We start from the raw sequence: 12,035 nt of genomic DNA on the forward strand, positions 1-12,035 counted from the left end.
TGATTCACAGGAATAACGGTATGATGTTTGGCACTTTCTACACATCCTAAAATGCTGTCATTACTGTGTTATTTAAAACTCCCAGCAGTCTAACCTCAGATGTATTTTCTTTGAAAGGAGTCACAGTAAAGCATATTGTGAAACAAATGTGTTGATTTAATGAAATAAGCAAAGTATTGACACATTTCCATTTTTACCAAATATTATTAGCAATAAAAGTCTGTTGCTTACTGTTTTTCTTATATTGTAATGAAAACAAAACCCTGACTCCTGAAACTATGGGAAACTGGTTATCTCCAAAGTCTTATTTATAACTACAAAGTATATGGTAGTATATTTTTTAAAAACTTGATCCATCGGGTTAATCATCAAGGATTAAACAGCTATACTGGTATTGTGGGGAGGGACAAAGAGCACTGAGAAAACGTGATACAGGGTGTTAGCTAAGTAAGAAGGTTTATAGCTGAAAATTACTCTTTTCTTCTGAGTTTTCACTCTATTTCCCTGTCCATAAGCGTGTGCTAGGCTGCTTTTACTGCTACCACACTTGACCTCTGAAGTGAACTAATTTCCTACCTATAATAAAGCACGATTGGAAAATATACTCTTTCCTCTAAAGTCAGTCAAGAGAGAATTTAAACATTTAAAGAGGAAATCATAGTATGAAAGTGTTAGTTCCTTAGTCGTGTCTAACTCTTTTCAATCTCATGGACTGTAGCCTGCCAGACTCCTCTGTCCATGGAATTCTCCAGCCAAGAGTACTGGAGTGGGTAGCCATTCCCTTCTCCAGCGGATCTTCCTGCCGCAGGGATCAAACCTGGATCTCCTGCATTGCAGGCAAATTCAGGAAAGCATGATTGGAAAATAGTCTTTCTTCTGAAGTCAGTCAAAAGAGAATTTAAACACTTCAAGAGCAAATTATAGTAGAAAACATAAGAAATAAAATGGCAAATAGCAAAAGAATGTGTAAATTGAACAGTTAGCCAAAGATTGATTTGATTAGCTTAGCTTACGAAACATTGTTTTCTACCAATGTGGGAGACCTGGGTTCGATCCCTGGGTCAGGAAGATCCCCTGGAGAAGGAAATGGCAACCCACTCCAGTACTCTTGCCTGGAAAATCCCATGGACAGAGAAGCTTGGTAGGCTACAATCCATGGGGTTGCCACAGAGACTCAGACATGACTGAGCGACTTCACTTTCACAAAACATCATTTTCTTTCTCTTATAAAAGCAGAAAATAAACTCTTATAGGTCATGTTAATGACCCAATAGGAAGTCACAGAGGAGTTTTAGATATGTTACAAAATCTGTTTTTTGAAAAGATCTTAATGGCTGCTGGTGACAAGAGTTGAATATGTCAGCTATGACATCCAATGCTACTTTTGGTGGGAAACTTTAGTTGCTGAGAAATCCTTTAATTGCAAGTGACAGAAAACCCAACTTAAGCTAGTTTAAGCAGAAAAGAGGAATTTATTGACTTATGACCAAGAGTTCAAATGATATAATTAGGGCCTAATCTCTTATTCTGTATCTCCCAACTTTGTTTCTGTCTGTTAGATAACTCAGGCAGGCTTTTACTATGTGATTTCAGGCTTATGATGAAAAAAATGAGCTCCTTCCTGGTTGCTCAAGCCACAGGTTGATGGATGACTAGTATTGTTAGGCCTGCTTGTCTTGGCTAAACCTAAACCAATTATTGCCAGTATATTTAATGCTTGGATTAAGAGGACAGTGTCATGTCTAATATTTAACAATTGTTACATGTGGACACTGACCAACAGAGAATGAGGTCAGCTCTAAACAACTGGTGTGACCATTGCAAAGTACCAATTGACAGCCCTGGTCATAAATCAGCTCTTTGATCTATGGGTAGATCAACTCCACAAGAAATACGGGAGGTGAACATTGGAAAGGGCTGATTTCTTAAAGTAAAATTCAATTATCACAAGAAGGAATTAATGCTGGGCAGGGAGCATAAAAGTATCCATGACAAGCTATAAGCAAAATAGTAGTTCACTGCTGTTGCTAAGTCACTTCAGTCGTGTCTTGACTCTGTGTGACCCCATATACGGCAGCCCATCAGGCTCCCCTGTTCCTGGGCTTCTCCAGGCAAGAACACTGGAGTGGGTTGCCATTTCCTTCTCCAATGCATGAAAGTGAAAAGTGAAAGTGAAGTCACTCAGTGGTGTCTGACTCTTAGCGACCCCATGGACTGCAGCCTACCAGGCTCCTCTGTCCATGGGATTTTCCAGGCAAGAGTACTGGAGTGGGGTGCCATTGCCTTATATGCAAAATTTTTGTCTCCAGTTATAAAACGCCAATTTTCCCTTTTGGGACAATTGTTTTCTTTCTGAAGGATGTATACAACTCTCAGCTCATATGCAATATAGGGATGATAGCTATCTCCTGAACTTTCTCACCTTCACCCACTTGTTATCCATGTCTCTATCATCAGTGGCTAGCCTAATTCTTGGCACTAGTAGGTATTCAATAAATATTTTACTTGAATCTGGCTGAAACTCATGATATACTCTAGTGATTCATACTGATGTAGCTCCAGGAAGTGTGAAGGCTTTCTAGAATTTTTTGTGTATACAAACATATATGCAGTCCTCACACTACATTCTGAAAATGATGAGAACAAATAAAGGTGAATATTTAGCAATTTCTCCCCAATTATGTACTGTTTCCTAGAAAGTTCATACAAGCCTGAAATTATCTTTTTTTGGTGATTAGACAGTACTTGTGCAAAATATGAACCATGTTTTCACTGGATTGTTTTCAGAATTGGGTAGATATTTATATATGAATATATCAAGGTGATAGGAAGAGAAATGTATTTTTAAGTCTGCCTATGTGGAGCTAAAATAGCAAAACAAAGCAACATAACAGTACTTTTTGGGAGATTCTGGACCTAACTAGAAACATCCATAATAGGAAAAATGTTGGTTGGAAAGTGAATAAAGATATTCCAGAGTAGAGGATGGTGGAAGAAAAACTACAGACTTGCCATAGATGAGCTAATGTGGAGAACAAATTATTTTAAAATGTACTTAAGAGTGATCAGAATGCAAAGTAAGATGCAGTTGAAAACCAAAATGCAAATCCCATAAAAAGTAGATTCACAATAAAATAGATCATATTTTTTAATCTTTTGGTGATTTTCTTTAGTGTTGGGTTTACCATACAATCTGTTTGCAAAGAAAACTTTAAAAAAATGCACACAAAAATGAGAAAATTATAGTATGAACTCACTTGTAAGCACTTATATTTTGTTACATGTGATGTTTATCTAGAAGTATTAATTAATTTGGAGGAAACATTTAATCTCAACAATTATGTGGTCTGAGTCTATATTCATTCTTTCCCTTACATTTTTTTTCTTGTGATTTAGGTATCTGTAATTCTTCCCCACCAAACAAGCCTGCAGAGACTGCTCAGTCAAGTAACTCCAGCTCCTTTTTGAATTTTGGTATGTGTGTAACTTTCTAGTAGAGTTAAAAAAATGTTTACCTTAATTATTCATTTGCAGTATAAGAGATACAACATTAATGTGATTTAAGGTTACATGTGTAAGTCCTTATGTTTATATTCTTTTTCATGCCATTTATCTTTTTATTTTCAGCTTCTAACATGTTACATAGGCATGAATTGCCTAGCATATGTGGAAAATAAAACTAGGTACCAAATGATTATGTTGGCATGTAATAAATGAATGTGAAAGCTACATCCAGAAATTCTGAAATACTACTAATACTCTAATTCATATCTAAGCAAAGTTATAATATGCAAATGTGATGAAAAGAACAGATGATGCTACTATCTAATCTTATTAAAATTCATTTGACAGTAAAAGGTGAAGCACAATTCTGACAGTTTAAAGGAACTGTTTGCCCAGTTGCTCTTTAATATAACCTATAAATTTAAAATAATTTTATATTAAGCATTCTATTTATATAACATAAATTCCTACTATTTAAGGTAGTATTATATACACTATATAATTTTTTTGTAAGAAGTATAGTAAATGGTAGAGGATATTACTACTAAAAATTATTAACCAAAAAGCAGAATCCCTGAAAAGGTCTGGGGGACCTCCAGTAGTCCCAGGGACCACACCCTGAGGAACTGTTGCTCCATGGTATTGTCCTTACCTGAATGATCAAAACTGTTGCAGCCACATTCATACTGTAGGTGGCAAGAAGAGAGAAAAATGTTGAAGAGGTGTGTGGCCTCCTCTTCAGGACTTATGGCACTAGCCTGGAAGAGGCAACATCATGCTATGCATGTGTTACATCCAAACTATAAAAGACACTGGGAAAATGCAATAACGCTGGGCAGATAAGCTTCCCATATACTATTCTATCCCTGAAGAAGAAACAAAGAAAAATTTGGGTGGACAGGTAGCAATCTCTGCCACAATTGGGGTTATGGTCCCTATCTCACCACGGCAAAGTATTTAACTAGAATCTTTGGATCTGTTTCTTGTGTTTTAAAATTTTTACTTGGATTACATTAACTCTAAGGTTTAAAATGTTACATTTAGAAAAAAGTTATTATTCTTATTAAATCATTTAGTTAAAAAGTTTATAGGATATTCTATAACCTATGAAAAAAGCACCACTTTGCCTGAAACATAAATATTCCTTGCTTTCTTCTTTTCTCTCAATCAGACACACCACTTGAATAGCTCATGGCCTGTCTAACTTTACAACAAGGGCTTAATGAAGAGCTGACTCATTGGAAAAGACCCTGATGCTAGGAAAGATTGAGGATAGGAGAAGGGGGTGATAGAGTCTGAGATGGTTGGATGGCATCACCAATTCAAAGGACATAAGTTTGAGCAAGCTCAAACCGGGAGATAGTGAAGGAGAGGGAAGCCTGGCTTGCTGCAGTCCACAAGGTGGCAAAGAGTCAGATATGAATTAGCTACTGAAAACAATAATGGGCTGAATTGCTCCGTGGCATGTGGGATCTTCCCGGATCAGGGATAGAACCTGTGTCTCCTGCATTGGCAGGCAGATTCCTTAATACTAAGTCACCAAGGAAGCCCTCCATCAACTGCCTTATTGCCATACACCAGCAACTATTTATACAGCATTTACATTATATAAGGTATTATAAGTAATCTAGAGATGATGCCATTCCTTTCTCCAGGGGATCTTCCTGACCCAGGGATCAAAGATGGGTCTCCTGCACTGCAGGCAGTGCTGTATCATATATTTGAAAGCTGTTAAAAGAAAAATCTTAAATCAAAGAGAAAAATCTTAGAAGCTCATCTAACAAACAAGATGGCAATGATGTGAGGGGATGGAGGTGTTAACCTTAATGTGCTAATTATTTCACAATATTTATGTGTATCAAATCATATACCTTAAACATACATATGTCACATGTAAATGTACATATGTCAATATCTCAATATTGGAGAAAAAATACTGAATTACTACAGGCTATTATAACCATCTAATTATTACCATTATTAAATTTGTAAGTGTTCCACAAATTTAAGGTGTTATTAGAACTGTATTGTCATCATTTAAGCACTAATGTAATTACTAGAATGCTTTTATAATCTATTACTAAATTGATCAAAGATGCTAACCTTTTAGGGAAAAAAATCCATATATTTCCACATATTACAATACACTCAAAAGAAAAAGTGTTCATTTCTGTTTAAGAGATCTTTCTTCATTCAGTATTATTTTTGTTCCCAGGTTTTGCAAATCGTTTTTCAAAACCCAAAGGACCAAGGAAACCACCATCAACTTGGAAAATTTAAAACAGCTTTGGAATATTGCCTGCAAGTGAATCTGTAAATAAAACTAATAGAATACTGCTAGCTAAAATAAATGTATATTCATAATATCAACCATGAAGATATGGTAATAATGTTAATAGCTTTAAAAGAAGACCAATATGCAAATAACTGTCAGAAGTTTTACATTTCATCTCATTTACATCGGGTTGTAAAGCACAAATAGGAGTTTGTCATTTAAGCTTATGTACAGAGAATGCTGTATGACAAAGTTTTGGAATGGACTTATTTTTCCTTTTTAGAAGTTATTTTTATTCTACTTTACTTTTCTACCTAAATATAAACTTGTAAGATTTGTAAAAATTTGACCTCAATTAAATGTCTACATTCTCAGAAGTTACTATAAAAAGTGTTTTGAAAAATCTTACCTTGTGGTTGCAGTACAAAATTACTGCTTGTGAAAATGATTATTTCCTGAGAGTTATTTCTGCCTAAATGGAGTACACATCTTTTCCCAAGTGTTGTGGGAAACAAAGTAGTGAGAAAAGAAGTTACACCTAAAGAGAATAAAATATATACTTAATGACAGTAATCATTTTAATGACAGTCTTTTGTTTGGATATACCAAATAACAAGATGTTCAATTCCTGATAAGCTTTAGGCAAAGTTGTTCAATTACCAAATCTAGAAAAATAATCAGCAAAATAGCAGGGTGGGAAGTGGGAGAGAGGTTCAAGAGGGAAGTGACCATGCTTACCTATGGCTGATTCATGTAGGGAAGAAATAAAGACAATATTGTAAAGCAATTATCCTTCAATCAAAAATAAATAGAGACAAAACAAAACAACACAGTAGCTGTATAAACATGGTTTATACAGTAGCATTTTTTCATTTCAAAGGTCCTGTAAAACATGTACAACTTATATCCAACTAACCAGAGGTACTACTAGTTAAAATTTTTTCTATATTAATATCGATTTGCCTTAAGAAAGTTGATCTTTCAAATCTAATTGTATATAACAAACAAGTTAGTGGGTGATTATTACAAAGGATTCCCTTTGACTAATAATGATTTCACTTAAAAATTTATAACTTTATGAAAATGAAATAGATAGACATTTGTTCTTCAATATTGTTCATTAGGAATCCCAATGAAGACACACATCAGATGAAATATTACCTTTTTATTGTATAGTGTACTGTATACAAGAGGTGCTCAATAAACTTTCTGGTTTTTAAACTAACTTCATAGTGTTCACTGAGCTGAATACTTCTTGATACTAGTGGTATCAAACCACAGTGATTTTATCTTGAGTAGTTTATTGTAATCAATTACTTCCAAATATCTTTATCAAGGCGGTAAAATCGTAACGTGACGATCAAATTGTAAATACATTTCCGGGCAGAAAACTTGGTGAGTAGTATGATTTCTGGAGTGGGCTATGGTAGACACACTTCTCAAATTTATGCAGCCTTATATTTACGATTTGAAAAAATCTTAAGAAATTTCAAAACATACTTTTCCACCTAGAATTTTTCCGCAACTGCAGGAATGGATTTAAAATAATGGATAGACTCTACCTTTCCAGGCACTAGAGGGGCTGCGACTCGATGGAGAGGTGGGCGGCGCTCAGCAGGCTCCCAGGCAATTCTTGCACCTGCCTTGTCGCGCCTGTGCTTGTAACCATAGCAATTACTGCCCAGGAAGAGGTTCAGAAATGTCTGATTTGCAGCTCCATTCTACCTTAAAGCAAAACTGCCCTCATTTGCTATGTTACTACGTTCCCTTTTCCTCTGCATCTCATCGCTTGTCCAGGGTTGTACAAGGCCGGAGCTTCTTTTACCTCACAAAGGTTATGAGAGGAATAGCAAACTGAAAAGTAACTATGGAGACCACCTACTCCGTGTAAAATGACGAAGGGGCACACGGAGACGGTAATGGGAACGCGCCGACAGACTTCCAAAGCTATTAACATTGTTTCGGCCGTTAAGGCGGTTGGCGGCAACTCTCCGCCCAGCGGCGGTTGCGTCGCAGCCCGAAGCGTGACTCGGCGCACGCTCTCTTTCTGCTCCTCGGCTCGACGAGCCAGCGACGCGGCGGGGGCGCGGGGAACTACCGCTCCCGTGAGGCTCTGCGCGGCCTTGGGTGCTTTACAATAGAGCTCGGTCGGAGGGGCCTGCGAAGAAGCGCCGGGAAGTGCCACTTCCGGCATGTTCAGCTCTGGACGAAGAATGGCCGAGAAGTGGAGGGTGGGGGAGAGACTCCAATGCCCAGCGGGCCGTGCGCGGGCGGCGCTTGCGCGATACGCGGACGGGGGGGCGGTCGGGCCATTTAAATGTGTGTTTGTGGGTGAAATGGCTGCGCAGGTCGGAGCGGTGCGCGTAGTACGGGCGGTGGCGGCGCAGGAGGAGGCGGACAAAGACGGGAAGGAGAAACCCCATGCTGGGGTCTCGCCGCGGGGAGTGAAGCGGCAGCGCCGAGCGAGCAGCGGGGGGTCTCAGGAGAAGCGGGGGCGGCCGAGCCAGGACCCCCCTCTCGCTCCCCCTCACCGGCGGCGTCGCAGCCGCCAACATCCCGGGCCGCTGCCGCCAACGAATGCAGCCCCAACCGTCCCAGGCCCTGTTGAGCCTCTGCTCCTGCCGCCTCCGCCGCCACCTTCGCTGGCACCCGCCGGGCCCGCTGTCGCTGCCCCGCTCCCGGCCCCGGGCACCTCGGCCCTCTTCACCTTCTCGCCCCTGACGGTGAGCGCAGCCGGGCCCAAGCATAAGGGCCACAAGGAACGGCACAAGCACCATCACCACCGCGGCTCTGATGGTGACCCCGGCCCCTGCGCTCCGGGAGAGCTCAAGCACAAGGACAAGCAGGAAAACGGCGAGAGGACAGGAGGGGTGCCTCTGCTCAAGGCCCCCAAGAGAGGTGAGAGCAGCCGAACTGCCCCGAGCTCGGGCTGTATCTGGGTCTCTCTCTGTTGCGATATCCCGCCCCTTTAATCCTGAGAGACGCCTGCCTCCGCTTACCTCCTTGCTGCTCTACTCCCCTAAGCCCACTGGGGTGGACCCTGGATTTCGAACCGTCTGACCTACTTGAAGCTTCTTGCTTCGAGGCCGAGCTGTCAGTTACTAACCCCCTTACCATTCCCCCCTCCCGGAGCCTTTACCGACGTTTGTTTTCAAAATCGCCAGGGTTTCCGCGCCGCGCGATCCTTGGCATGGGATAAATAGTAAGTGGGGTATTAAAAACTGTCTAAAGTAAAGGCTTGTCGCTAAAATGCCCCCCCCCCCTCCCTGTTTCCCTTGATGGAAAGCTCCACAATATTAACGAGTATGGTTTGGGGCTATTAAGGAGTTTGAATTTTTACCGAGATTAATTAGCTCGACTTAGCTTCTAGGTTGCCTTAGCTTCTGAAAGATGAGATATCAAATAAAATAGTTTATCTTTTTTTTTTATGTGGAGGTAAAAATCATTTTTAATTTTCAGGAAAGGGTTTTCTCTGCTCTTTGATCCTGGAAAATAGGACCAGCCGAGCCTCTGAAAAGTGGAAATGTTCAGTAGGCGATAGTAGAGACAAGAATTCCAGTTGCATTTTAATTTACCTGGCACAACAAACTGAGAATTTATTTATTTCCAGTAAACTTACTAAAGTCAAAATATAATCCAGAAAATGTAGGACCCTACTGAGTGAGTGTGGGTTCTCGACAAATTAGATTCATAAAAATTGCTGTTTTCCTATTCGAAAGTACCTGTAGCATTTATTTTCATTCTCTTCCGTGGGGGGGGGGGGGGGCGCGGATAAGAATTTTGATTATGCCATGTATTTGTACTTTGTAGATGATTTTATGTAATTTCTTAGTGTTATCTTCTGAAGAAGAATTTAAAATACTGTGTTCTTAGTACTGGGGCAGTTGAGTTATGTGTTAATGAACTATTCTTTCAGTATCAGGTTGGGTGAGTTCCGGATTTCTTACACGTATTTGGTCTTAACCTAGGGCTAATTATTTTGTTTTGTGATGCTGCAGTTTGATGCAAATTATTGCTCAGTAAGTTTTTATTGAATTGAATTACATTTTTCTTCCTTTGGTGGTATCTAAGTCTTATCCTGAGGAATAGAACTTGTGCCAGACCGACAGGAATGCCAGTTTCCACCACCAGTATGCAATAATCTTGCTCTGTTTTATTTTTACCTTTATTTCTCACTTTTTCATTTCATGTATGTATGTGTTTTTGTGGGTTTTAATTGTACAGAGCCAGAGGGATTCTTAGAGATTATCCAAGTCAAATTTGTATTGTAGAAGAGTGAAAACCCAGGCCTAAAGTAGTGAAGAGACTTGTCTAATATAGTCCCAGTTAATTAGTAACAAGTACCAAAAAGTTTTTAAAAATCGTTGGCATAATAGGGAGTAGAACCAAGATCTCCTGAATCCTAGTTCAGGCCTCATTCTCCAGCTGCATGGTGTTGCTTTCTTATATTGCTATTCATTTTTTTCAGTTCTTTGCTTACCTTTTCCCTGTTCTTTGGCATCAGAGTGACAGTAGCCCGTTCCATTTAGAATTTCTGACTTCACCCCCTTTTATGGGGGGAAGTGGCAAATGCATGTGTAATAATACACAGTGTGTGTCTCTGAAAATTGCAGAGGCCGTATCTTAAAAAACAAACAAAAACAAACTTTTAACCCAGTGCTGCCTCCCAGAACTTTTCTCCAGTGATAAAAATGTTTTCCATAAACGTGTTGCCCAGTGTGGTAGCCTTTAGTATGTGGCCCTTGAAACAAATCTTGAAGACTTGGCTTGTGTGACTAAGGAACTGAATTTTTATTTTTATTTAATTCTAATTATTTTTTAATTAAATAGTTCCTTTCAGCTAGTGGCTACCACATTGTACAGTGCAGCTCCAAGCATTTGTGGTTTGCCAATATGTGAAGAAGGGAAAGTGGGTTATGGAGAGGTCATTTAAACATTTTAACTTTTTAAAAAATTGAGATATAATTGATCTATAACATTATATTATTTTTAAGTATACAAAGTAATGATTCAGTATTTGTGTACATTGCAAAATGATCACCACAATAACTGTAGTTTAAACAATTTGACTTTTGAATGAGACTTGGGTTATATATTCTGGAGGGAAAGGTTCCCTGGTCAGATACATTGGGGGAAAAACAATACAATCACCTTCTAGATACATGACACACACTGACATTTTAAAAGTTCTGAGAATCTTACAGAAAATAAACTGGTTTAACCTTTGTTTAATCCAGGCTTTTGCACACTTTGATGGATACCTTTTGTTTTCCCACTGAATATCTTTATGCTTGGTATAGTATGCTGGAGGCATGCCTCTGGAATCAATCTGAGTGTAAATCATGGCTCTACCACTTACTGTGTGACCATGGACAAATTACCTTAAGCTCCTTCAGTTTCAGTTTTCTTATCTGTAAAATAAGGTTGAGGTATATTTCTTTTGTAAGATTGTTTGTAGCTTAAGTGAGACACTGTGTAGAAAGCACTTAAAACAGTGTCTGGCTGTTCTTAGGTGCTGTCAAAACTGCTTTTTGTTCTTTTGTCATGCTTGGTCCTTGAAACAACTCTAAGGTTAATAAGGAGAGTTGCTTGACCCTTGTTACTTATAGAACTATATCTTCCCTTATCCTCAGATTTTCGGGAACTCTTTTAACTTATTTTGAGATAATTATATATTCACAGGAAATGGCAAAAATAATACAGGGAGGTCTTACCCTACACTAATTTCCTCCAGAGGTTACATCTTACATAACTATTATATAATATCAACTCCAGAAAAATTAACATTGTTGCAATGGTGTGCGTATAATTTTGTGCTGTTTTAACAGTTGTAGATTAGTTTAACCACCACTGCAATCAAGGTACAGGACTATTCCATCACCACAAAAACCCCCCTTGTGCTCTGCCTTTGTAATATTAAAACTTCCTGTGTCTCCTCACCTTCCCCAATCCCTGGAAACCACTAATTTGTTCTCCATATCTATAATTTTGTCATTCTGAGAATGTTACATAAATGGGATATATAATGTGCAGTCTTTGAGATTTTTTTCCCACCCAGCATGTCCTTGAGGTCTGTTCAAGTTGTATGTATCAATCACTCACTTATTTTCATTGCCGAGTAGTGTTCTGTGGTATGGATATGCCACAGCTTAACTAGTGACTTGTTGAAGGACATTTTGGTTGTTTCCAATTAGGCCATTTTGAACAAGGCTTCTGTGAACTTCATGTTCAGGTTTTTGTGTAAACATGAATTTTC

At 38.9% G+C, this 12,035-nt stretch overlaps 2 protein-coding genes across 8 annotated transcripts in view; both read left to right on the forward strand.

Moving 5' to 3' along the window:
• The window catches only part of PTPN22 (protein tyrosine phosphatase non-receptor type 22), a 56,306-nt gene extending 49,309 nt beyond the window's left edge, over window positions 1-6,997 (forward strand). For all 3 annotated transcript variants that reach the window (XM_061121099.1, XM_061121101.1, XM_061121102.1), the window contains 2 exons: window positions 3,397-3,474; window positions 5,720-6,997. In XM_061121099.1, coding sequence (XP_060977082.1) covers window positions 3,397-3,474; window positions 5,720-5,784 — 143 coding nt within the window. In that variant the 3' untranslated portion in view covers window positions 5,785-6,997. The remainder of the gene's footprint in view (window positions 1-3,396; window positions 3,475-5,719) is intronic.
• A 974-nt stretch (window positions 6,998-7,971) lies between these two features.
• The window catches only part of RSBN1 (round spermatid basic protein 1), a 43,339-nt gene continuing 39,275 nt past the window's right edge, over window positions 7,972-12,035 (forward strand). For all 5 annotated transcript variants that reach the window (XR_009689058.1, XR_009689059.1, XM_061121112.1 and 2 more), the window contains exon 1: window positions 7,972-8,677. Coding sequence is in view for 3 of the 5 variants with exons in the window: in XM_061121112.1 (XP_060977095.1) it covers window positions 7,972-8,677 (706 nt within the window). In the remaining 2 variants the exon portion in view is untranslated. The remainder of the gene's footprint in view (window positions 8,678-12,035) is intronic.

The sequence above is a fragment of the Dama dama genome, chromosome 20, assembly GCF_033118175.1.
Source record: "Dama dama isolate Ldn47 chromosome 20, ASM3311817v1, whole genome shotgun sequence".
NCBI lineage: Eukaryota > Metazoa > Chordata > Mammalia > Artiodactyla > Cervidae > Dama > Dama dama.